General features: G+C 49.7%; 1 protein-coding gene across 1 annotated transcript in view; it reads left to right on the top strand.

The window, feature by feature from the left end:
• Nucleotides 1-26,556, top strand: part of ANAPC2 (anaphase promoting complex subunit 2) — a 649,174-nt gene that overhangs the window by 180,983 nt on the left and 441,635 nt on the right. The window contains exon 5 of the mRNA XM_069609853.1: nt 23,259-23,378. Coding sequence (XP_069465954.1) covers nt 23,259-23,378 — 120 coding nt within the window. The remainder of the gene's footprint in view (nt 1-23,258; nt 23,379-26,556) is intronic.

Below are 26,556 nucleotides of genomic sequence, written 5' to 3' on the forward strand. Positions count from 1 at the left end.
GTTTCGTTGCCAGCGGGGGCGACTCCCTTGATTTATGTGGATACGTCGGCGGAGGGGCCGGTGTGGCACCCTTCCCCGTTACGTCCCTGGATTTGTCCACCTCATGAGAGGCCTCCTCGGGTTCCGAAACAATCTCCTGAGGACGGCTTTTTCGGTAAATGTCAAGCGCTTATGCGCACCGACCCCATGAGGGAATATTTCAAGGGGCTTTTCAAGGAAATATGTCCACCCGCGCCTCCGGCTCCACCCGTTCCAACGGTGGTTCCGCCGGCGCCTCCCTTGCCCATGGTGCCTCCCCCTGCGCTTCCCCCTGTGCCACCATTGTCCCCAGTGGACAAGGCAGTGCCTGACACGGCTCAGCAGGATCCAGACCTGTCAGATGACCCTCAAGGCGATCAGGACAACGAGGACCTGCTCCGCTCTACCAGAGCTTTTCATGACCGGGTACTGGATACGATGAGCTTCTTAGATGTTCCGGTGCCCGAGGCAAAAAAGCCACACTCGGGACTTTTTGTAAATAAAAAGATTGATGCGAGGTACAGGCTACATTCCTCGGAAGAAGTGGCCTTGTCGTCTTGTCCACCCCCCTCCTCCACAGTGGTGGCTGCGGCCATGTTGCAATCCAGACCTGCAGCTTCCTCCTCCGCGACGGTGACTCAGGTCTTGGGAAAGGAGGACAAGCTCCTGGACTCCCTAGGGAGGAAAATCTTTGCCAATTCGGCCTTGCAGCTCAGGCAGGCCAATGCAGAATTGATTTTGGTGGGAGCTAACATGCGGATGTGGAGAGGTCTGTTAGTTTGAGGAGCACATTCCGGTCGAGAAGTTGGAGGATTTCAGAGGAGGCCTTTCCGATGCCAGGGTCTTGGCCCAGGATCTCCTGGAGGCTGCGGCTCATCACTTAGACACCTCGGCTTGGGGTCTGATGCTTGGGGTTGATACCTCGCGGCAAGCATGGCTGCATGCCACTAAGTTCTTGAAGGAGGTTCAAGACAAGGTTCTGGACCTTCCATTTGATGGTAAGGAGCTTTTTCACTCTTCTACTGATGTAGAGCTCACCAAAACCAAAGATAGCACTCAGACGGCTAAATAATTGTCTGTTCTGGTTAAAGCTCCCTTCAAGTCTCAAAGGCCGTTGTCGCAAGGTCGACCTTCCTCTGGTTTTAGGGGCTTCCTCGACCGCAAATCTCACAGGGTGGATACTCCTGTGGGGAATAACCGCCGTAGACAACAGTGTACGCGGTTTTTCTCCCGCTCCTCAGCCTCCTCATCAGGTTCAGGTGCCACTGCCACCGATAAGCCTGCCAAATGAGGGTTTTCCGCGCTCGCACGAGCCCCGGTGGGAGGGCGCATTGCGTCTCATTGGGAGGCGTGGCAGACTATCACAGAAGACAGATGAGTCTTGTCAGTCGCTCGAGCGGGCTTCCGCTTACCTTTACCCCCTACCCCACCCCTCAACCCTCCTTTTCAGCTGTCGGGCTCACCCTCCCTCAAGGCTGAGGTTCAGAAACTTCTGCTCCTCAGAGCTGTGGAACCCGTTCCCCTTGGGGAGCGAGGGGAGGGCTTCTACTCCCGGCTGCTTACGGTGTCCAAACCCAACCAGGCTGACTTGCACACCATCCTAGACCTTTCCCAGTTCAATCTTTTCCTACCCAAAGAGAAATTCAAGATGATCACGCCCGGCCAGATTCGCTCCTCGTTGCAGGCGGGCGATTGGCTCAGCGTGGTGGATCTTCAGGACGCGTACATGCATATCCTGATTTGGAACCCACAAAGGAGATATCTCCACTTCTCTTTGGGAGAGGAGCACTTCCAGTTTCGAGTGCTTCCTTTTGGCCTCAGCTCGACGCTGCGTGTCTTCACGAAGATGATGTCGGTGATTGCGGCCTAACTTCATCTCAAGGGTATCTATGAGTATCCGTATTTGGACGACTGGCTCTTATGCCGGGGTGCGCCCGAGGCCTTGGTGGGGCTTGGTGCTACCGAATAGATGTTCGAGGCCCGCGCGAGTAAGGCTGTTACCGGACCTGGGTCCGAGGTCCCTCGTACAGAGGTTGAAGCTACCAACATTTATGACGGTCTGGCAAGGCCTTATCGGTGAAGGTTGTTTCTCGCCGTTCCTGCTCTTGCGGCGACACCAGATCTATTGAGGGGACAAAGAAGGGAAATTCTTCTTTTACCGGCAGCACCGAGGGCCTTCCTGAGAAGGCTAATTTGGCGGTGGTATGTCGCAGAAACATTGCAGGCCTCAAAGTACCGGTGCTGCCGAGGTTCCTTATGTTAAAGCTAAAGTTAAGACTCCTGATCCATCGACGGGGACCCCTGCCTCACTTCCTCACGTGCCGCAGTTCCCCTCAGGTGATGACAAAATGGCACCCGTTCCTGCCACGACCGCGGTGGCCATTTTGAACGCTACCCCTACAGCTTCGCCATCGGCCTCAGGTGTAGGGCTGGTTTCTCGGCCTTGTGCACATCCTTATCGGTCAGTTTATGACGGGAATGCTCGGATACCCCTTCCGCGCAATGTTTTGTTGCCTGCGGGGTGGGCACCTTTGGTTGATATGTCGATCCAGATATAGGAGTGGGCCATGCTTCATGGCGTCTGGCTGCTTGCGGTGCACATCCCGGGCCAGCTGAATGCAACAGCGGATGCCCTCAGACGGCGGACAGTGGTCAGCTACGAGTGGGAGTTGAAGGCGGAGGTCCTCTCATGGACTTTCTTGCGTTGGGGCACACCGGAGGTGGACCTCTTCGCTACGGTGGTAAACAAGAAGCTTCCTCGGTATACCTCCAGAGGGCGGCTGAGAGCCTCCTCTCTGGGGGATGCTCTTGAGATTCCATGGCACAACATGAGAGCTTACGCCTTCCCGCCTCTTCCTCTAGTTCATGGAGCAATTGGGAAGTGGAAGAACTCTGTGAACTGTTCCCTTCTGCTCATGGCCCCGTGGTGGCTGGCCAGTTTTTGGTTCTCAGAACTTCAACACCTGTCGGTTTGTCCGCTGATCAGGTTACCAGTAACCCTAGATCTTCTTCATCAAGGGGAACAGCAGATGTGGCACCCCTCCCCACAATCGCTCAGCTTGGCGGCATGGTGCCTGAGTTCAAGTCTTAGAGCATTTTAACTTGTCTACAGATAACATGCGTATTATCCAGGCAGCCAGGGAACCCCCGACCAGATCCCAATACAGGAGTAAATGGCTCAGGTTCTGTCGTTGGTTTTTGGAAAAGCAGTTGGATCCAAAGGTGGCTACGATTGACGCGGTGCTGTCCTTCGTGTCCTCCCTAGCAGAGTCGGGTGTTTACGTTCTGTCATGCAGAACTTACCTTTCAGCGGTTTCCGCTTATCTTGCTATAGACCAATGCTCTTATTCTCTGAGTAACCCAGTGGTTAAGAGGCATTTTGCAGGCTTGACACGCCTCTACCCTCCGGTTCGTAGTCCGCACCCGCCTGGGGACCTAAATGTAGTCCTGACGGCGCTGTGCCATAAACCCTTTGAGCCAATGGCTATGGTTGACCTCAAGTACGTGTCCTGGAAAGTGTCCTTTCTGGTAGCCGTTACATCAGCGAGGAGAGTGAGTGAGCTCCAGGCGTTGTCGGTGGAGCACCCTTTCTTGGTCTTTCACAAGGACAAGGTAGTCCTTCGGATGAACCCAGCTTTCCTACCAAAGGTAGTGACCGAATTCCATCTGAATCAGTTGATTTCCCTTCCGTTTTTTTTTCCGAACCCTGCCTCTGAGGCGGAAAGGGTTCTACACTGCCTGGATGACCGAAGAGCTGTTAGGTTCTACCTGGACAGGACTTCTGAGCTTCGGAGCTCTTCCCAACTGTTTGTGACCTTCGGTAAGCCTCAGGGCAGGCCGGCGTCTAAGGCATCTATTTCCAGATGGATTACCGCCTGTATCACGGAATCTTTCACCGTCCAAAAGCTGAAACCTCCTAAAGGTATCAATGCACACCAGGTGCGAGGCAAGGCAGCCGCGGTTGCTTTTCAGAAGTATGTTCCCTGAGAGTCCATCGCTAAAGCAGCTACTTGGGCCTCCCCATCTGCTTTCTGTAAGCATTACTGCCTCGATATGAGCTCTAGAGCTGACGCTCAGTTCGGCCAGGCTGTGCTGAAGAACCTGTTTCAGTAAGGGGTATTTCCATCCACCCATAGTTCCTGTAAGGAGTGCTTGGGAATCTCCCATAAGTATGGAGGAAAGGGGACGGGACGTAGGAGTATTACCAGGTTACTCACCGTAGTGACCACCTTGCTCCTAGTCCATAGTCCCCTTTCCTCCATACGCCCGTCCGCTGTCCCCTCTAATAAGGTTCCTCTGTTATTGCTAATGGGTCTTTGACCCTGCGATAGAAAAGGACTGATGGGCGATGCGCGGGCGGAGCCAAGGTGGGCGGGGTTACAGCCGCATGCCGGGCCCTGCGCAGGAATGAGAGGAGGGACACAATTTTTGAAAAAAATGGGGATGCTTTTTACAAAGTGCTCCGGTCCCGTCCCACAGGACGGAGAGATGTCCCATAAGTATGGAGGAAAGGGGACTATGGACTAGGAGTAAGGTGGTCACTACGGTGAGTAACCTGGTAATTTGTGGTTGTAGTGTAGAAAACTTTGCTGGTGAGGTTGAATCCTGCTTGACTTTCACTGTGAATGAAGCAAGGGGTGTTAATGGCCCTGCAGCGGAGGTGTGCAGAATTACTTTCTCTGACGTGAAAGAAGTCAAAGGACAAATTGGATCAGACAGCGAATTCTGTGATTACATAATCATGGTATGACTGGATTGTCTATTGTACGAGTACTACACCGACCTACGTGTTGCCGTTATGGTTGTGATGCTAGTTTAATTGGAGATTTAATCTAATGCTTAATTTTTCTGTTAAAGGAGTGTGCATACTTGATTCCAGAATGTTATTGTTGGCAAGGCCACTGAGTATGGTCAGTTTTGTTGTAAGCATTTTCTTTAGGAAACGTTGAATTTCATTTTATGTAAGGTACATTTATTGAGCGTAGAATATACATCCAAAATGTCTCCTTATCTAATAGATGAATAGAAAGTGGGCACTGTGAAAATATCCACCTACCACTTCCCTTTGCATGTTTTATACATTGTGATCAGCTATGGATGGGCCGTGCACAGCTCTGATGTAAGTAATTTCGTTTTTGTACAGCAAACACCGAACATCTTAAAAGACTTGTAGAGCTATAGGTTTGCCTAGTTGGTGAATTTCTGCAGGGCTTTGGGTTCCAGCAGATCACAGTCTGAGTGCATGGCTATAGGGGTGTGTAAGAGGACCTAATGTGGCTGGGTAATGTTCAATCTTCTCCAGCATGGGGTCTGGGATGGTGTCACATGCTCATGAATATTCCCCATTGTCAGGCTGGGAATCCTCGGTAAAGAAAAAATCAGTTTCAGTTTCGTTTCTGAACTGTCTTTCTACTATTAACCAACCACTGGCCTCTGGGTCATACTGCCCCCAGCCAGTGACTGCCCTCTACCTAAGCCCCTCCTCTGGCAGCCATCTTGAGATTTTTACTGTACGTTCAAGTGTTGGGAGTCCTCGTGCTTAGCTCTCGAGCTTTTACTGCGTGTTGCGTTTTTCCAAAGAGTTAACTCTTTATTTTTCTGTCAAATCGAGCCTCAAGCTCCACCATTTCATCTTCCGATGAACAGGGACCCGTTTCGGAAATTTCTACGTCCCTCAAGGGTGATTTTTTTCATCAAAGTTACCTTCTTGGAGGCTTCCGGAAGACCTTTTGAGGCCTAGCCCGCCTGGACATGGCCCAGGACAAAGGAGACTCGACGCCCGTTGGATCCAAGCTGTTTAGGATCTGCCCAGGATGTGGACTACAGAACGTCTTCAAGGAGGATGAGCACTCCCGGCGCCTATACTGCCTTCACGGCGACAAGTCGCACGTGGAGGAGGACTGTGCGTTCTGCAAGAAAATGTCCCCCCAGACCATGAAGGACCGTCGTACACGACTCGCTAACTGGCTGGAGGCTAAGAACCCAGCAGCAGGTGAGAAGTAGTAGTCAGACTGGTATTCTAAGACCTTTTTTAGGGCGCTCCGGTGACGGGGTCCCAACAGAAGGCAAATCGCTGCGAGTCCGCGGGCACCAGGAACGCCGTTGGTTTGGACTTCTCGGCTGCCAGGCAGGGCGCGATGTCACTGATGCCGTCAACTATGAGCCAACGCTATGGCTCGGTGAAAAGGAAGTCGGACAACCCGGGTAAGGTTCGGGAGAAGCCCCGGCAGGCCCCGACGGAGAAAGCCAAGGGGGAGCGAGGCGGTGATCCTCCCCCCACGGTGAAGGCCTCAGAGGCACCCAAGGTTATGAAGGCCCTGATTCACCTGGCTAAGGCCTCGATTGAGGGAGTCATGGCGGCCCTGGCAAAGCCTACGGAGGCGACCCCAGTGGAGACGACTTCCAGGCCTAGAGTTTCCCTGCTGTCCCAGAGTTAATCGTCTTTCCAGCCTATCGAAAGGACCCCCGTGAAACCCCGGGATGAGAAAGAGGGGGGGGGGGGGAGCAGGTAGCCCTAACGGACTCGGATACCTCTTCCGAGGACGAGCTGGCTGTCGTCAAAGCAACCCTCGACAAGAGGTTTGAGGAGAGGGCCCGCGGGAAGGATCCCAATGAGGCCGACGTAGAGAGCGAGGGAGCCGACGAAGAACGGCAGGCCGACGAGGAACCGGACACCACGCCACTGCCGGCGCTCCCGATGCAACCGCCGACAGACAGGCAGGATGACATTTTGCTCGCACTGCAAACCCTGTGCACCGAGATAGGAACGAGGCTACCCTTGCCTCCGGTGGATGATCCAGCGGAGCCTGGACCATCGGGGAGTCCTGCACCCAAGCGGAGGAGAGTCCATCCTCCTCCAGCCTTCACCTCCATCCCCCGCACCGAGGGATGAGACGGAGACGACGACGGAACGGATCTCCCTTCACCTCCAGGCCGGGCTTCCCCGCCTGACGAAATTGGCTCCTTTCACGCCATGATCGCCAGGGCATCAGAGTTTTTCCAGCTATGCCCAAAGAGCAGAAGAAGAAGGGGGTTCCTCTACCAACGACAGGAGGCCAAGAGGAAGACCGTCCTCTCAGTCCCGTTACTGGACGACATCTGGGATGAAGGACTGTCCCTTCTGAAGAACCCGTCCACGGCCCCTGCGAAGAGGGACCGGTACGAGAAGTACCGGGTCCCATACTCCGCGCCTATGGACCTCAGGGCACAGCCATCCCCGGATTCATGGTCTCTGTGGCGGCCAAGAAGAAATCGGCAGGGGCGACGGCATCAACTTCCACTTCCCCGCCGGACGGCAAAGGGAAGAAACTGGACGCCATGGGACGACGGGGTCATCTCGTTGGCAGCAACGACCATCAAGGTGGCCAATGTCCCCCTCGCAATCGTGGCCCGATACGACAGGGAGCTGTGGTTTGATTGCTGCCCTCCTGGACTTCCTCCCAGATGACAAGATGGCAGAATCCCTGGAAATCCTGCAGGAAGGCAAGGTGGCGTTGGACCATGTCATCACGGTGGCAACAGACCTCGCGGACACCGCTTTTTGCCAGATGGGCAACAGCGTTTGCCTCTGCCGGTGCGGTTGGCTCAGGGCCACTGACTTCCGTCAGGTCGTGCAGACCAGGGTTCTGGACATTCCCTTCGACGGGAACAACCTGTTCGGCAAAGCAGTGGAAAAGTCACTGCAGGCCATCAAGGCGGACACCGAGACGGCCCGGGCCTTGGGTTCTCTCCATCAGCGGCGGCCATCCTGTCGGACCTCCGGAGGCAAGTCACAAGGTGCCTCCAAAGGATTCGGTGGCAGCTCCTCGTCGTACCGCCAGGCGGCTCGCTCGTAGTCTCAGGAAGCCTACAGAGGCCGCAACAAGGCCGGTGGACACCGTCGCTGTTGCCAAGGGGCCCAGGGGGGCATGGCCTCTGCGAAGCAAGACTGAAACAGCCGTGACGTCGGGCCCCCACCCGAGCACCCTGGTGGGAGGCCGGCTGGGGAACTTCGGCGTGTGGAAGTCCATCTCCACCAACCGTTGGGTGCTGGATGCCCTGGCCCACGGGCACACTCTGGAGTTCCAAAAGAGGTGCCCTCACTTTCCACCAGTGGCTAAGAAGGAAAACCATGTTCCACAGCTGCTTCTGGAGGTATGAGCAATGCTGAAAAAGGGTGCCATAGAACTCGTCCCAAAGAGGCTCCGGGGCATCCGAAAGAAGACCGGCGGCCCATTCTAGACCGCCGCCGCCACAACAAATTCATAAAATTCCAGAAGTTCTGGATGGTCACCCTTCAGCACGTGCTGGGACAACTGGAGAAAGGGGACTTCATGTCGTCGCTGGACTTGGAGGATGCCTACTTCCACATCCCCATACACAAAGGACATCGAGTTTCTGCGCTTCGTGGTCCAAGGACGGCACTACCTTCGGTTTCAAATCGGTGCCAAGGGTCTTCACCAAGTGCCTGGCACCTGTGGCGGCATGGCTGCGCCTGCAAGGGATCCTCGTCTACGCCTACCTGGATGATTGAGTCATCCAAGCGAAATCAAGGGAACTCGCCGTCGACCACATAGCGAGGACCGTCCACCTGCTCACGGAACTGGGGTGCTCAATAAACTTTGCAAAGTCCTGCTTGGTGCCATCGCAGGACGACGTGTTCCTGGGAGCCAGACTCAAGACAGTGGCTCGGCTGGTGTCACCGTCGGAGGAGAGGATCAAGGCCATCCTGGGCAAGGTACAACGGCTGTTGACCACGTGGGCTGCCAGGGTGAGGTCCATCAAGTCCCTGCTTGGCATGATGTCGTCGTGCATCTACCTCATACGGATGTGCAGGTTGTGGATGCGGCCGCTGCAGGAATTCCTCGACGCCCGTTGGGTACAAGTGACGGGAAAACTTCAAAGACAAGATCTCCCTCAATGAGACCTTCCGGCAGGCTATCCGGTGGTGGGGCACCCGCGCGCATCTCGCGACGGTCATGGACTTCCAGACCCCGGCGCATCAGGAAACGGTGATGACGGACACCTCCCTGGAGGGATGGAGCGCGCATACCGGAGATCTCCACGCAAGAGGCCTTTGGCTCCCGGAGGAGAGGTCTCTACACATCAAAGTCTCGGAACTCTGGGCCGTGTTCTGGGCCCTCAGGTCCCTCAAGGGCAAAGTGGTATGGGTCTTCACCCACAACACCACAACAATGTTCTAAATCCGGAAGCAGGGAGGCACCAGATCCCCCAGCTCTATCGAAGGAAATGCAGGACTTGTGGCACTGGCCCGTCGGCCAGGGGATGTTCGTGGTACCCTTCCACCTGGCAGGAGTAAAGAACACCATCTCCGACTAGCTCAGCAGGGAGCTGCAAGTGGGAGCTCTGGCAGGACCAAGTGGATCAACTATTCCGGCGATGGGGCAATCCCCAGATAGACCTGTTCGTGACGGCGACAAACGCCAAGTACCGGAGGATCGCCAGAAGGTTTCCCCAGCAGGTGAGCATGGGCGATATATTCTCCTTCCCCTGGGACGGCCTGTTTCTCTATGCGTTCCCACCTTTGCCGTTGCTTCTGCGGCTCATCAGTCAACTCAGACGGTACCGGTGCAAAATAATCCTCGCACGAGCGTGGCCGAGGCAGATATGGTTCCCGGACCTTCTGGACATGTCAGCGTCCCCCTCAGTCAAACTACTTGCAGACACAGATCTTCTCGCCAGGGACGGAGGCGCAATCCTGCACCACGACCCAGGATCACTGAACCTGCAGGCCTGGCTCCTGCAGCACTAGAGTTCGGAAACTACGATATCCCGGCGGACTGCAAGGAGGTACTTGCCAAGGCCAGGGCGTCCTCGACTCTTAAGTGCTATGGACATAAATGGAAGAGGTTCTCTGTCACGTGCACAGAAGATCAACCCTCTACGCATTGCGGCCCCTCAAGTGCTGCCGTACTTGCTGTCGCTGGCCAAGGCGGGGCTGGCGCATGCATCCATCAAAATTCATCTGTCGGCCATCTCCCGCTACACCAGATCTCCGGGCGGTCGTCGCTGTGGTCGCACCGCCTGGTGAAGGAGTTTGTGAAAGGACTGTTTCGCTCGTTCCCGCCGGTGAAAGCCCCGGCGGGAGAGCTCAATGTGGTGCTGACCAGGCTCATGGGCCCTCCATTCGAGCCTCTGTATTCGGCGCCGCTGAAGTTCCTATCGTGGAAGACAGCATTTCTTGTGGACATCACCTCCGCACGACAATTGGGAGAGATCCAGGCCCTCTCCTGTAAACCTCCATATCTGACATTCCACGAGAAGGCACCCCTTCTTCATGCCCAAGGTGCCGTCGGACTTCCATCTCAACGAGCCCTTGGTGTTACCTGTTATCTTCCTGTCGCCTTCGTCGCCGGCTGAGAGGACTTTGCACTCGCTGGATGTGGCTAGAGCGCTGAAGTTCTACGTGGACCGCACAAAGAGTTTTCGGAAGACATCACAGCTGTCTGTGAACTTTGGCGCTGTGAACCAAGGGAAGGCCCTCTCCAAGGCTTCCATTTCCAGATGGCTCTCCGGCTGCATCATGCACTGTCACCGGTTGGCAAACCGACCGTTGCCCAGCCGTCCGAGAGCCCATTCGACCAGAGCGATCGCTGCTACTACGGTGTTCCTGTCTGGTGTGCCCCTGCTGGACATTTGCAGGGCTGCTACGTGGAGGTCGAGACACACCTTCACGAGATTCTACTGCGTCGACCGGGATTCCAGGGAGGTGGAGTCAAGAGTCGGTCAGGCAGTACTGCGCAACCTGTTCGCTTGAAGGTGAGCCTTTGGAGTAGGTAAGAGATGCTTAATGTTGAGTTGTTGAAATGCTTAATGTTGAGCCTTGCCACCTACCGTGGTTGTGCATGTGTGTACTGCTATGTATCCCTTATTCATGAGCATGTGAATCCATGCCAGACCCCATGCTGGAGAAGCAACAAGTTACTTACCTGTGACTGTTGTTCTCCAGCATGGGTCTGGCATGGATTCACATGCAAACCCTCCCTCCAACCCCTCTGCGGCTCTTCTCTTCTCTCCTACTGCCACTTTACGTGCTACCAAATCTGAAGATGGCTGCCAGAGGAGGGGCTTAGGTAGAGGGCAGTCATTGGCTGGGGGCAGTAGTATGACCCAGTGGCCAGTGATTGGTTATTAGTAGAAAGACAGTTCAGAAACGAAACTGAAACTGATTTTTCTTTACCGAGGATTCCCAGCCTGACAACGGGGAATATTCATGAGCATGTGAATCCATGCCAGACCCATGCTGGAGAACAACAGTTACAGGTAAGTAACTTGTTCCTTATGCATGCGAGTATAGTGACTGTGTCATGAAGGTACATATCACAGATGGTGTTTGGGTTAACCAGGCCAGTTAATGCGGAAACTTTAGTTGAGAGCGTTTGAAGTGCGATTGTGTAGTTCGTTTAGACCCGAAGTAGGCGAAAAATGCCAGGTGTCCTTCACGATGGTAAAAAATGTGCACCAATCAGGTATGACACTGCTGATTATGCTTGCATACGCAGCAATATTCCTTCTCCTGGATTCACATGCTCATGAATATTCCCGTCGTCCAGGTGGGAATCCTCGGTAAAAGGAAAAAACTGTTTCACTTTCACCTAAAAACTGTGTTTGTCCTCTAAACCAATCGCTGTCCTCTGTCTCATACTGTCCCCATTCAGTGACGGTCCTCTACCTAAGCGCGCCTCTGGCAGCCCTCTTCAGATTTTTACTGCATGCTTCAGTGTTGGGAGTCCTCGAGTTGCTCTCCAAGCTATTTGTACGTTTTTCCGTATTATTTTTTTTAATTGTTTTCTATTTTTATTGGTTACCAAAGCAACCTTACACAAAACCATATTTCAAAATAAACCAGATTAATAAAAAGAAGGAAAAGATGTAGACAATGCTCACTCTAGAGGAACAGAAACACATATTAAAAATTAATGCAGCGATAAAAAGAGTGATAAATTACAGCCCACATTAATCTACATCAGTAGAGTTGAATGGAGAAGTCATAATCCCTAGGAGCATTTTGTCTAAAACATCTTTCTCTATTTTCCCGAAAATACAGGTAAAGCAGTAAGCCAAAGTTTATGGGTTTGCTGGTCATCCGTACTGTCACAGAACCCTACAGTAGATGTTGTCAAATTGGGTCTGACAGCCTTTCCAATGTACAAGTTCGTTCTTTGGAATGAAACTGCTTGAGCCGAATACTTAGAAATACATCACAAACTCTATTACACGGAAACTGCTGAAGGTACAGAGGGATACAATCTTTATTGATAACACATTTTGCATATTCAGTATACGTAGAGTACAAGTGCATTGCATCCGCGGTTTTCACCCAGTCCAATTTATACAGTTTATCCTTTGCACATCCTGGTCGCTGGATTCATTCCTCCTCTGTACCACCAATAAGGATCAGAATGTCCTGCATTTTTTTAGCAAAGGAATTGACAGAGAAAACTGTTGTTTCATTAGTGATGTTGAGCATATCCTTATAGAGGTTGCTAGGTGGTTAATAAAGAATTATTTTGGAGTAAATAGCCAGCAGACGCCAGGTGTATTGGGCCTTGAGCAAAATAAGGCAAAGTTCAGGCCTAATAATACAATTTGGGATTAGCGGTAGAAAGACCCAGAACTTGTTTCCACATTTTACTTTGCAAAACATTTATATAGTCACCCATGTCCAATAAGCAGAAATCCAGTCCTTACAGAATCACAGGTTCTACCATAGCCAGGTAAAAACGCTGAATCGGCAAAACGTAAATGTGCACACTATACTGTAGAGACATTTCATTTGGGAGGTCTGGGAAGTGAGCTTGCTCTGTAAACCTTCCTTCCGTGGTTTTCAACAGAAAAAGTAAAATGTTTGTTTCAAAGAGGCAGTGTGCTCTTTTCTTCATCTGCCATCAGCGGGGACCCGTCGTCGGTGAAGTTCAGCGCCCCTCAAGGGCGAAGATCCATCAAAGATTCTAGAAGGCCTTCTTGGGCCTACTTCGCGCCCTCCAACCGTGACTGAGGAGAAGTAGGGAAGGTCCCTCTTCAGGCCATGCAACAAATGCGGGCTACGTAATGTGTTTGTGGAGGACAAATGCCTACAATGCCTCTTCTGCCTGCACCCGGACCATAAGGTAGAAGAGTGCGAGATATGCTTGGGTTTTGCTAAGAAAAAGACAGGCATAGTAGGCTTGCGGCATGGCTCAACAAGAACAAGGCCTCTGACCTTTGCTCCGAGCAGGGTCATGCCTCGTCCAGGACCGGCCGATCCGAGGAGCAGTCTTCTAAGTCCTTTGAGGGCACTTCATTCGTGGGGGCCCACGATAAAGCCAAGATCTGCAAGTCCGAGTCCACTGGGTATGCCACTGAAGCCAGTCCCAAGGTGGATAGGCCGCGATCAGCATCACCTTTCGCATCCATTGCCAGCCTACCATCAAGCTCCTTTTCAAAGAGGGAGTAGTCTTCCTCGGCTAAGCTACGGGAGGAATCCGAGAAGCTGTGGACAGAGGAGAAGGCCATGCAGCCAAGCACACTCAACCAGCACAGGCAAAGACCTTGTCTGTGACTCCGTCGACGGCTACTACGACCACGGTAGCTACAGGCGTTCATCCTACGACGGTAGCTCCCATAGCGCAGAAAGTGTCCCTGCCCCAAGCCGCGACACCACCACAGAGACTGGCAAAGTCTGCAGGCACGACAGAGGGGTGAAACTGGCCCAGGTCGTCACCCAAACTATGGAGGTCTCGTCCACGGACAACGAAAATCAGGAGTCCTTGCATAAGGTCCACGAGGACGAGGGCGAGGGTCCAGGGCCGAGTTTTCCTGTTCTGCCTTCTCAGCCGAGGGACATTTCCTTGGAATTTCTATCGACTCTTCACACCTCGGTGTCAGGGATCCAGATGAGAATGCCTCTGGGACCGGTACCTGTGGTCCCCCAGGTCCCTGATCAGCCTCTGCTGACGCCCCCAAACTAGGACCGATCCTTGAGTTCCTCCCCCGACGATAAGAAGGTGGGAGCCTTTGCTCTCTTCCAGAAAGGGGAGGTGGTGTCGGGATAAGGCCATCACATTGGCAGTGGATGTCACCAACACAGGGTTCCAGAAAATGGGGAACGGTGTCTGCCTTCGTCGGCAGGGATGGATGAAAGCTGCTAATTTCCATCAGGTCTAACCGAAGGTGTTGGACATGCCCTTTGATGGGGAAAATATGTTTGGAAAAGGCTGTCAAGGAGTCCCTCCAGGCCATCAAGTCGGATTCGTAGACCGTCCGTTCCCTCGGCACTCTCCAGCAGCACAGCTTGTCTTCTTTTCGCTCCTCGAGGGGAAAATCTAGCAGGTCTTCAAAAGGGTTCTCCACGGCGTACAGACAGCCTTCGAAATCTTCAATGCAAGAAGCCTACAGAGGCCGCTCCCAGGCCTACTCTAGTGGAGGACAGCATCGCTGTTGCCGGCAAGGCAGGACGCCGGTGCCCAAGCGAGCCTGAACCTGCCAGGACGTCGGACCCCCACTCGTGCACCCTGGTGGGATGCCAGCTGATGCTGTTCGTCAGTGAGCGGAGAAAAAATCGCCATCGACAGATGGGTGCTGGACGCTCTCACCCAAGAACACACTTTGGAGTACCAACGCAGGTGTCCGTGGATCCCTCCGGTTCCCCGACAGGAGCAGCACATCTCTCAGCTTCTGGAAGAGGTACGAGCCATGCTACAAAAAAGGGGCGATAGAGCTAGTTCCCCAACGGCTATTCCAGATACTTGTCAGAAAGAAGACAGGGGACTGGAGACCCATCCTGGAACTGTGACGTCTGAACAAATACTTAGTCCCCAAAATTCAGGATGGTCACGTTGCAGCACGTGCTCGGCCAACTAGAAAAAAGGAGACTTCTTGACATTGTTGGACCTGGAGGACACCTATTTCCACGTCCCCTTTCACAAGAAACCTCAGAAATGTCTACGTTTTGTGGTGCTGGGCCAACACTACCAGTTCAAGGCCCTACCGTTCGGCTTCAAGTCGGCCCCAAGAGAGTTCACGAAATGCTGTGCACCAGTGGCGGCACATCTACTTTTCTAGGGCACGTATACCTGTACCTGGACGACTGGCCGGTACACATCTGGTCGCGGGAGCTGGCAATGAGAGACGAATGTCCGACTAATGACGGGTCTGGGATTCTTCGCCAACTATCTGAAGTCCTGCTTAACGCCATTGCAGAACCCTTTGTTCCTAGGTGCCAGACTCAATATGGTGTCTTGCCTGCCGTCACCCTTGCAGGAGAGGCTTGCAGCCATTCAAGGAAAGGTGCAATGGCTTTTGTCGACGACGACAGCCACGGTGCGGGCCATCAAGTTGTTACTGGGCATGATGTTGTCCTGCATCTACATCGTCAGTCACTCCAGGTTGCAGATGCGACCCCCTACAGGAATTCCTGGACGCCCGTTGGTTACAGGTGCCCGGAAGCTTCATGGACAGGATCCCTCTCAACAAAGAGTTCCGGTGGGCGATAGAGTGGTGGGGCGTCCGCTCTAACTACGCCCAAGGCACGAGATTTGAAACCCCCCCATACCAGGAGACAGTCACCACAGACGCCTCCCTGGAAGGTTGGGAAGCGCACATGGGACGTCTGCACGCCAGAGGCCTGTGGCTGCCGGAGGAGAAAGATCTGCATATCAACATCCTAGAGCCACGGGCAGTGTTCTCGGCCCTCGGGTTGTTCCTACTGTCTTTGAAAGGCAAGATGGTGAGGATCTTCACAGACAACACCACCACCATGTTCTACATCAGGAAGCAAAGGGGGCACTGAATCCCCCACGCTCTCCAAGGAAGTGCAGGAATTGTGGCACTGGGCCATCGGACAGGGGATGTTCTTCCTCCCTCTTCAACTGGCGGGAGTCAAGAACACCATTGCAGACTCCCTCAGCAGGGAACTGCTCTCCTGCCACGAGTGGGAACTTAAGTCAGGATCAGGTGGTGGTCCTGTTCGTCAAGTGGGACAGAACCCAGATCGATCAGTTTGCGAAGGAGGTGAACTCCAAATGCCTGAGGTTTGCCAGCAGATTCCACCAGCCGTGTAGCCTGGGAGGATGCATTCTCCTTCCCCTACGAAGGGCTGTTTCTGTATGTGGTTCCTCAATTCCCTCTCCTGTCATCAACACACTCGGTGTCAGTGCAAGATGATACTCTTCATCCCGGCGTGGCCGAGGCAGATTTGGTATCCAGACCTTCTCTCAGCCCGTCAGCGTCGCCTCCAGTCAAGTTGCAGGTGGTTCCAGATCTTCTCACCAGAGAGGGAGGCACAATCCTTCATCACGACCCAGGATCGCTGAACCTGAGGGCTTAGCTCCTGCAGCCCTAGAGTTTGGTGGCTAACAGTTGCCAGCGGACTGCAGGAAGGTCCTCGCCAAGGCCAGGGCATTGTCGACCTTAAACTTCTACGGCCATAAGTGGAAGCGTTTTGTTACGTGGTGCTGGTCACAGAAGACTACTCCTCCGAGGGTCACGACTCCACAGATCCTTCCATACTTGCTATCCTTGGCAAAGACTGGTCTGCGGCACGCCTCCAAAGTGCATCTGGTGGCTATCTCCCGCTACACCAAATCCTCTGGAAGAGCCTCGCTTTGGTCCCAGAGATTCGTTAAGGAGTTTCTCAAAGGACTTTTCTGATCTTTTTCTCCGGTGAAGGCTCCTGCCCCGGCGTGGGAACTCAACGTGATTCTGACGAGGCTCATTGGGGGCCCCGTTTGAACCTATGCATCAGGCCCCGCTCAAATATTTCTTGTGTAAGATGGCTTTCCTTGTGGGCATTACCTCTGCCAGACATGTAATTGAGATCCAGGCCCTATCCTGCAAGCAGCCGTTCCCGACTTTCCACGAATCAAGGGTGTTACTGCGTATGCACCCGTCAAAAATTGAAATCTCCAAAAACAAAGTAGCTCTACTTTGTTAGGAATGGCGCTTCATAGTTTGCCCCATACGGTTGCTACCAGTTTGTAAAATATATGACTTTCTGCGTCAAAAATGTACTAGTAAAAAGATTCAAACGTATTTGTTTGTAGCAGGAAATGTTTAATTCACATTCCTGTCCTTCTCTTTAAAAAAGACTTAATCTTGCAAATCCAAAATTAGTCAATGGGTTTACATCTTGAATTGCCCATAATACACAAGTGCCAATGCATTTCGGATTAAACCTTCTTCAGGGCGGTGTAAAGGCAAAAAGATGTTACATAACCGATATTGCATTCATATCTTGTCAATGATCAAGCAACATTACATGTTGTCCCCATTAATTCAGAAAAAAAAAATTCAAAATAAATTCAAATCACATACCATATCAAATGTTGATAGCGTCCGTGCACATAGGTGAAAAAAATATAACAAATACACCAATTAGTTAGCTGACAGTGTAAGTTATTCTATCCAAAAGTACCATATAAACCTGCATGTCCTACCTGAGTCATGTAGGATTCTCGACTATGTACGTGCCTGTACACGGAAATATCTAAAAGTAAAAAGTAGAATGTCACTAGGCTTCTACTTTCAAGAAAATATATGCGCTGCATCTATAATGCGAGCCGTGCTTACCATTCAGCAGATACTCATGAGTCCTTCGAGCCGAGTGAGCCGCTGCAAAGCGTGCTTGCGCCGGTTCTCGTTCTTGTTATACGTTGCCATGGCGACGTTACGAGGTGTTGTGGTCCCCCTGGAGCACGTACGCCTCGTGCCCCACCCCCGGGCACAGGCCCTGGGGCGGGGATGTTGCCATGGGAACTCTCTGTCAACAGAAGCATTACGTGGAAATGTGTCGATTAGTCATCACCCATGTTTGCGCATGTATTACTACTGATGTGTTGTGCTTAAGTGGTGTATGGGAGTGTATCTGCAATGCAAGGAGACAAATGTAAATGGTTTAAAAGAACCCTAAAGCGAGGGAGAAGCACTGAGAAAGTGAAAGTAAGCGCCAAAAGAGCGTAGGTATAACGGGAGCTGAATTGGGGACAGATCATATGTTGTTGGAAGCGGGGAGTTAGCATTTTCCTCCCTGTTATGTTATAGGATATATGAACGGGCCTAATCTTGTAAGGTCTGTTGAAGGTCTGTAATACGCTTAAAGATGCATAATGTCTAGAACCAAGATTTAGGGAGTGTACACTGGTGAATATGGTTGACTCCACTTTGGGAACAGATTAGCATGTTTAACGCAAAAACTTGGTGTGCATCACACAATACATTGTCAAGATAACAGAGATACATGGTAACTCAATGTCCGTCACAAAAATCATAGTGAAACTCACAATTAAAGTTAAACTTAAAGCCAAAAAAGGATCTCCCGGTTAGGGACTCAAGTGTGATGTAGTTTCAATATCACAAGTCTCAATTCTCATTAGGGTGTGACCCATAAAGCATTATGTTATAGTAATCATTTATAAAAAGCACAAGAAATTAATCTCCTCATTGAGCCCCCTTGGTGTCAGGGAACTCAGGCGGTCAATCCAGAAGGATTCTCTTTGATCCAACCTTTTCTGTAAGTTCTCGTGGATATCTCTTTTAGTTACCACTTCCAAAATCACAAACCGGATCTGAGCCAGGTTGTGTTTCCTGTCAAACCAATGTCTAGCCACAGCTGAGTTGGGATTATTGTTCCTTATGCAAGACCTATGTTCATTCCATCTTGTTTTAGCTGCCCTTAGGGTTTGGCCCACGTAGTATAGGCCACACGGGCACTTGATAGCATAAATCACGTTAGAAGAGTCACAAGTTGCAAAACTTTTGAGTCTAATTGTCTCTCCCGTCTGAGGGTGTTTCACTGATTCGCCTTTCATAACGTAACCACAATTGCTACAATTCAAACAAGGGAATGTCCCAATCCGTTCTGTGATTTTCTTCTTGAATGTTGGTTTAGTCTGAACCAACCTGTCTTTAAGATTCTGGCTTCGCTGATAGGCAAATGTGGGAACTTCTTTAAACAGATGTTCAACACGTTGATCGCATAGTAATGTGTTCCAGTGTTTTTTGATAATGCCCTTGATCCGATTACTCTGTCTTGAATATTTAGATACGAAAACAAGCGGTGGAGCCTCATCTTGTTTGGTTTTGACTTTCAAAAGGTCTTCTCTGTTCTGGGTGGCTACCCTTGCTTGTACTACATTGACTTCTTCTTCTGAGTATCCTCTCTCCAGAAATTTTTCACCCATTTCTCTGATGGCAGTGTTGTAGTCCTCTGGGTCGCTTACCAGTCTCTTAACTCTTAGCATCTGGCTGTATGGGATATTTTTAATAAGACTCAGTTGATGGAAGCTGAGACGTTGTAGCAAGTTGTTGCGATCTGTTGGTTTGCGGAAGACTGTGGTCTGGTATCCCATGTTTGTGATCTTGATGTCTACATCCAGAAAATGAATATTGGCTTGCGAGTATTCATGCGTGAATTGGATTCTTGCATCTTTGCTGTTCAAATATGTAAAAAAATTAAGTAATTCCTCCTCTGTGTCTCTCCATACCCCAAAAATATCATCGATATACCTGATCCACAGGTATGCACCCCTCTTTCATGCCGAAGGTTCCATCGGAATTCCACCTCAATGAGCCTTTCTTCTCGAAACCTTCGCTGGCGGAAAGGGCCTTGCACTCACTGGACGTTGCTTTGCCCTGAAGTTCTATGTGACACGCACAAAGAGTTTGTGAGAGACTTCTAGACTGTTAGTAAACTTTGGTCATGTGAACCATGGGAAGTCCTTGCCCAAGTGATCCATCTCAAGGTGGCTCTCTGGCTGCATCCCGCACTGCCATAAATTGGCGAACCAACCGCTGCCCTGCTGTCCGAGAGCCCACTCCACCAGAGCGATCGCTACGACTGCGTTCCTGTCTGGTGTGCCCCTGCTGGACATCTGCAGGGCTGTTACGTTGCGGTCCACTCACACCTTCAAAAAGTTCTACTGCGTCAACAGGGATACGCAACTTGTTCGATTGAGTTAAGTCTCTTCCGGAGGTAAGAGTGATTTGCTTCTGTTGAGCCTTGCCACCTCCCGTGATTGTGTAATGTTGTACTGCTATGTGTTTGTTATTCATGAGCTTGTGAATCCATGCCAGACCCCATGCTGGAGAAGGTTTAAGTTACTTGCCTGTAACTATTGTTCTCCAGCATGGGTATGGCATGGATTCACATGCAAACCCTCCTTCCGGCCTGTCTGCGGCTCTTCTTGGTCATACTGCCACTTTATGTGCTTACGATATCTGAAGATGGTTTCCAGAGGTGTGGCTTAGGGAGGGGACTGTCATTGGATGGGGGCAGTATGACCCAGAGGACAGTGATTGGTTTAGAGGAGAAATACAGTTTTTAAGTGAAAGGGGAACTGTTTTTGCTTTTACAGAGGATTCCCAGCCTGACGACGAGGAATATTCATGAGAATGTGAATCCATGCCAGACCCATTCTGTAGAACAATGGTTACAGGTAAGGAACTTAAAACATGCCAGTCGCTAGTGCTATGCATGCAAAGTTCAAGTCATGAAAAAGTTAGTTCATGCTTATTGCTTTCAGTCTTCAAAATGTGCACTTGCATGCGCTAGTGAGAATAGACTCAGGCAAGTAAGACATTCTGTGCTGTGTGTATGCAAGTGGAGGCCTGAGAGGACGAGTGGCTGGCTAGTTAGTGGCTTGCAACATGAAATGTTTTCCTTGGCTGGTCCTTAAGATTATTGTCCAGCTGTTGAGTTGTTTTGCGATAGTGGCTCCTACTCTCTAGTGTCCAGAGTCAGTTTGTCTAGTGTCCAGGCAGGAGGCATGTTTAGTTCACTTCTGGGCTCGGGCAACAGGGTTCCATGTGATAATTTTGCCGCAAAAATATTGTGATAGAAAAAATTGCCATATTTTTGTGGCAAAATTCACAATGAACCCTGCGGGGGACACCCCCGCAACCCCGATATCATTTTTTAATGTGCGGGGGACACCCCCGCTCCCACATAATATCCCCAATAAAAATATTGCCTATGGCGAACCAAACGGCCATATTTACGGCGATATTTTTGTTGGGGATATTATTACCTGATACCAGCAACAGCATACTGATTATACTTGGAGATACTGCCTATTAGTGGTTTTTGTGACTAAACCTAAATATTTCGTCGTTAACTCGGCTTCCAGAACAACGCCAAACATCTTCACACTCTTTGCCAAAGTGATAATGCTTTCAGCGATATTGAAGCGTTTTATAATCTGAAGCAAGTTTTTCTAATTTGGGCCCAGAGGCGATGATCAAGAGCTATGTCCTGTCGGTGTTCAAAGCAAGGGAATTGGCTGCCATCTAAGCTTGCATAGCAGCATAGATGGTATTAATGGCCAAGGCGTCCTGTGAATAGATACCTGAGAGCTCCATGACGACCTGGGTATTATCAGCATAATTGGTATAAAGGACACTCAGGTCATCAAGGAGCGCCAGAAACAGTAAGATGTAAATATTAAAGAGGGTGGGCGAAATACAGGAACCCTGTGGAACCCTGCAAGAGGTAGCCACTGGCATAGCACTGGCGTCATCAGTGACGACCGTTGCATTGCGGGGCCCCAAGAAGGACGCGGCCCACCGTGCTGCAAGTCCCAAACAACCCACCAGGGTCCCTAACCTAGCCATCAAACAATGAGTGGTCGACCAGGTCAAAAGCAGCGGAAAGGTAGAGCAGCATCAGACGGGCTAGCTGGCCTCCGTCCACGATGCTATACAGCTTGGATTTCAAGTCCAGCATGGCGGTCTCAGTGCCATATCTGGCTCTGAAGCCAGATTGCCGTGGGCCCAGAATGTTGATATTTTCAATACATTTCTGGAACTGAATGTGGGCCACAAGTGCATGACCTTAAGTAGGAAAGGCACATTGGTTTTTGGGCTGTAATGTTTTGCAAGCACCGGGTCGAGGTTATTCTTTTTCAATAAAGGTGTGATTCACGCCTCTTTAAGGAGAAGGAGGATGTGGCCTTCGCTAAAAGAGAGATTCACCAGGTTTGTCACCCATGGACCTAAAATATCCAGGCAGCCTATAGGGAGCCTGGATGGACAACTGTCGCCCCTGCAGGAGGCGGGCTTCATGCCAGCTATGATCTGCAGTATTTCGGCCTTGGTCCATTGGGTGAAATTGAATACAGGCCTGTCCTTTGCAGCTGGGGGTTTAGGGGGAGTATCTCCGTCTGGAATATCCCCTAAGGAGTCCCCCTTTTGATCATTAATAGTTTGCTGATGTATTGCAATTTTAGAGACAAAACACATCATGGATTTCTTGACACCAGGTAGAATCCTTAATTAGGGCCAATCTTGTACACGTCTTCCCCTCAAATTTTCCCAGAATCCTGAAGAGCTCCTTCAAACTCGATTTAGCCTGTGTTCTCCTAGGTTCCTAGGAGGTTTTGGCCGAAACAATGGCAGGCTTAAACTTCTTTCCCCCTGATTGTTTATAGGAGGAGAGTGATTCTGGAGATGGGTTTTTACGCCATTTTCTTTCCACCGCCCTTTTCAAATGTATAAGGTCGAGGCTCACTAAACCAGGTATTGCTATTTGTTTCTCGTTTTATAGGTTTAATTTTGAGTGGGGCTAGAGTATCAGTGGCTTATTCAGAGTGTTGGTAAAATGTATGGACAGGTCCATTGCATTATTGAACTCTTACAGATGACCAAGTCTGGACATGAGTTCAATGGTCCGCTTCTACAATGCCATGTTTTTCAAGTTTCCAGTTCTTTTTGTAGATCTAGGGACAGTGTCAAGTCTTAAAGGAGGCACTGGGGGTATGCTTTAAAAATAAAAAGATGATGATCGGACCATCGGCAGGGGGTTACAGACATATTAATGATTGGTAACCAATGTGATAGTACCCAGTCGATCGTGTGTCCCCCGGCATGAGTGGACCCTTTCACCGATTGAGAAAATTATATGGAATCCAAGGCGGCAACAATATCGGTTGGTAGTATTCGGCCTTTTTGTGCAAGTGGGAAGAAGCACCATTTGTACTGTTGTATTATCTATTAGTGTCTCACAGTACAGGTGTATGGTAGTCGACATCTCCAATATTGCAAAAATATCAAAATATGAGCCAATTTTAATTATACCCATGAAGGTAATCCAGTTATTTCTAGTTGGTAGTCTACCACGTTGTATTGTTATGCTTTGTGGATGATTGTGTGCTGTCATAGAGTACCTTTTGTACCCAGAGCCCTGGTTTTTATGCCAGAACACTACTGTATAGGGCCGTAACACTGGTTTGTTTTTGATGTCTTTTGAAAGCAATGCGTTTTCTGCTTAGATTTTCCAGATTCTAAACCAGCAATTGAAGACCTAAAATACTGCCTGGAAAGGACAAATCAGAGACAGCAACTGCTTACTTCACTGAAAACGGCACTGGAGACCAGGCTATTGCATCCAGGTTTGTTTTTCTTTATTTTCTTGGTCACACAGCAGAGAAGCCGTAATGCTGGTCCCATCTTAATGGTGGAATATTGTTGAGGCACTTATAACTTGCTTGAGCTATGTTCGGCTTTGTGTGTATACAATCATTATTTATGGCAGCACCAAAGGTACTGATGAATATCCTCATGTGCACTGATATCACTACAAGTCAGTTTACTGCATAGACCTTTCTTAAATGTTTCATCAATTAGAACGTAGATTGGTGTAACCTGTTTCTTGCTCTTAGAAGCCCAATGGCACACATCTGTCTTGAAAAATCCTAATTTCTTCCAGAAGTTCTCTGTTGAACATCCATATTGAAACTTCTGCCCTCTTATGGAAGGACTTCTTAACGCTTTATGACTTTTGTGATGAATCGCGAGATTCAGTCAGCTCTCCATAGGGGGAGCTTTTCCCTTTGAGGCTAGGGAGGTGAACCCGCTATGCAACATTTTCCCCGGGGGCGGCGGTAAGAGTCACAGTGTGACCACATAAAGCGTTCCAATGTCGAGAGTTATCCTGAAGAGAGATCCAGTGACACTAGCCTGTGAACAAGAAGGTGACTGGAGAGGCGGGAGTCACGGAGAGGGATACAGGGAGGAGGGACACTCTGCTTACTTGTCCCAGTGACACAAGTGTTTGTAAGAGCGAGAATAACTACGAGACTCTGCCTAATCGTCCCATTGAGGAGACAAGTGTTATTAATAACCAGAATAACCCTAAAGAGAGACTTATTGGAATGTTTCTCATTAAACACTACATGGACAGGAACTGAGCAACAAAACCCTTGCAGTGGTTGGGAATATCCGATTTAGGCCAACGCTAAAAGCAGCTTAATAGACCAAAAGATTTGTGTAAAATACATTGTTAATGGGGGAAAATAAGAAAACAAAGGAATACAGAGAATCACGATCAGGAGAAGGGACATCTGGGTTCCTCCAAAGTGCTGAGGAAAGGGAACCTTACAGAGGCACTTTAAGAGAATGTACCCCAATGGCGTAAACACTCAATATATTGAAGAGAAAAAGGTAATCTCTAAAAGGAAAGGAGACGTCTGTGGAGTGGAAAAGTCCCTGAGAAGAACTAAAGGAATTAATTCAAGAGATAACCAAGAACTAATTTGGAAATCACATATTTGGGCTGAACAACCTATCCAGGAGTCAATCTCCTGATTTTTTTTTTCTTCCCTTGGTGGTAGGGCCAGAAGAGATTAGCTGTGGGATGGGGGACAGACGGTTTACTTTTTGGACTTCACTACTGATGACGAGCACACTAGTTAGTTTTATTAGGTAGGGAAACCCATAGAATAGGGATAGGTTATTTTCCTCTTACTTCAATAAATAATTTGTTGGATCTGAAAACTACTTTTTTCCCTTCGTCTGACCTACCACACTAGGTATACAAGACATAAAAAGTTCCACTTCCAACACCTCTATGGATGCCAACATCCTGTTTCTATATGTACAGCTACCACTGGTAATTATTTTTCTTTGCTCGCGAAAGTGCTTAGGAAACTTGCTTGTTCTTTTGTGAGCTCTTGTAGATGGCCTCCATTAATTGTGCCTTTTTGTATGTTACTCCTCACTGTTAAGTGTTTCCCTCAGTAGTATAGAGTTCTTGATTAGAGAGAGCAAACTCGTTTTAATGGCACTGCATTATCTCCCAACTTTTGAGATTGACCCGGTTACCTATATGATACTTATGTCGAGTCTTTATAGCTTGACTTGAAGCGGTTGACTGAATTGTGCTCTAGCTGGACACCACCTGAAATACATAGCATGTGACCCTGCACACTTGTAGCATGGTTACCCTATTTAAACATATTTTTTTTAACTATCTGGAATTCTAAGTGGAATACAACTGATGCAGTTGGGATGGCTTCTTACTGATGACTGTGAAATATGATGAAGATGACTGCCGATTGCGTACTCAGGAAGTGAATAGCTTTCCTTTGGTTGTTAGACATTTGTCTGGCTCTGTTGGTACCCCATAGTAAAATATTGTTGACATACTGACATAACTGTGTCAGTGATGGTATCAGGTGGGAACATTGCTGACCTGTAAAAGGATGGTGACCATTTTTGTTCAGCTTCAGAGCACCTTTTCTTTTTGGCAGAGTTTGTGTTTAGTTTCCAAATTCACAGATAAGGTATTTTCTGTCTTCCGTTCACTCTACCAGTCATGCCCTAAAGATGGACATGGGCCTGCTCTGTTACACGCTCTTTCAACCTATCCAGATTGTGAGGGGTGGATAGATTTAGTTTGCCTCGCACGAGTTTGCCGATAGCTCTGTGATCTCTCATGTGGTATTTCCTAAGTGAGATGGGCTGGTTGTGTCTTTCACATTAATGTTTTTTTAACACCTGGATTGGGACTCTTGATGTCAACATAGCCTTAGGGACTTGAATCTGCTGTAGAGGCCTTTTTCCAGCCTTTGTAAAGTTTGAACCCTTTTTTATTGCTAACCTACTTGGTTCAATTTAGGCTTTCTGGTTTCTAGGTATGAATTGTAAATTGGCCAAGGCCACAGGGCACCGTCTTGGATGTGAGGCACGCTGGTTAGACTGTGGATAGTTCTAAAGAAATTGGGATGCTAACATCTTGAACTGTTATTGCAAAAGGTTTTCCTGCAAGTCCTGTAGAGTGAACGTTGCTTTACTCAGTTGGTGGGCCTGTGTTATTCAGAGGTCCAATTTTTTTTAAAAAAAAACAAGCTCCTCTCCTTGACTTAATTGGCAAGCAATTGATGAGGTGAGTGATGCTGCGAAGAATCTTTTTGTGTAGCCCTTTATGCTTGTTGTTTTTCCACATTATCTTACTCCACTGCTCATTGGTCAAACAATTTTCCACATGTTATGTTAATCTTCTTTTATCCTACACCAACTTGTGACTATTAGTTTAAGAGTGCAATGTTTTGGGATGCATGGGTGCATGTCAGTCCAAATGATTTTCTGATTCATATTGTAATCGACCAAATGGTCCACTGTGAGCCTGTTGATGCACTCCCTTTCCCAAATCTCTACCCACTCGCCTGGCTGGCTACGCCCTCATTTCTACTTACACCCCTCTACTTCCTCTTCATTACATCCTGATAATAGGCCTTGTATATCGCCTATAGCTAATGTCATTCCTGGCGTCCTTTTCTCGAATTCCTT

This window comes from Ambystoma mexicanum, chromosome 8 (assembly GCF_040938575.1).
Source record: "Ambystoma mexicanum isolate Mex_15411 chromosome 8, UKY_AmexF1_1, whole genome shotgun sequence".
NCBI classification, from domain to species: Eukaryota; Metazoa; Chordata; class Amphibia; order Caudata; family Ambystomatidae; genus Ambystoma; species Ambystoma mexicanum.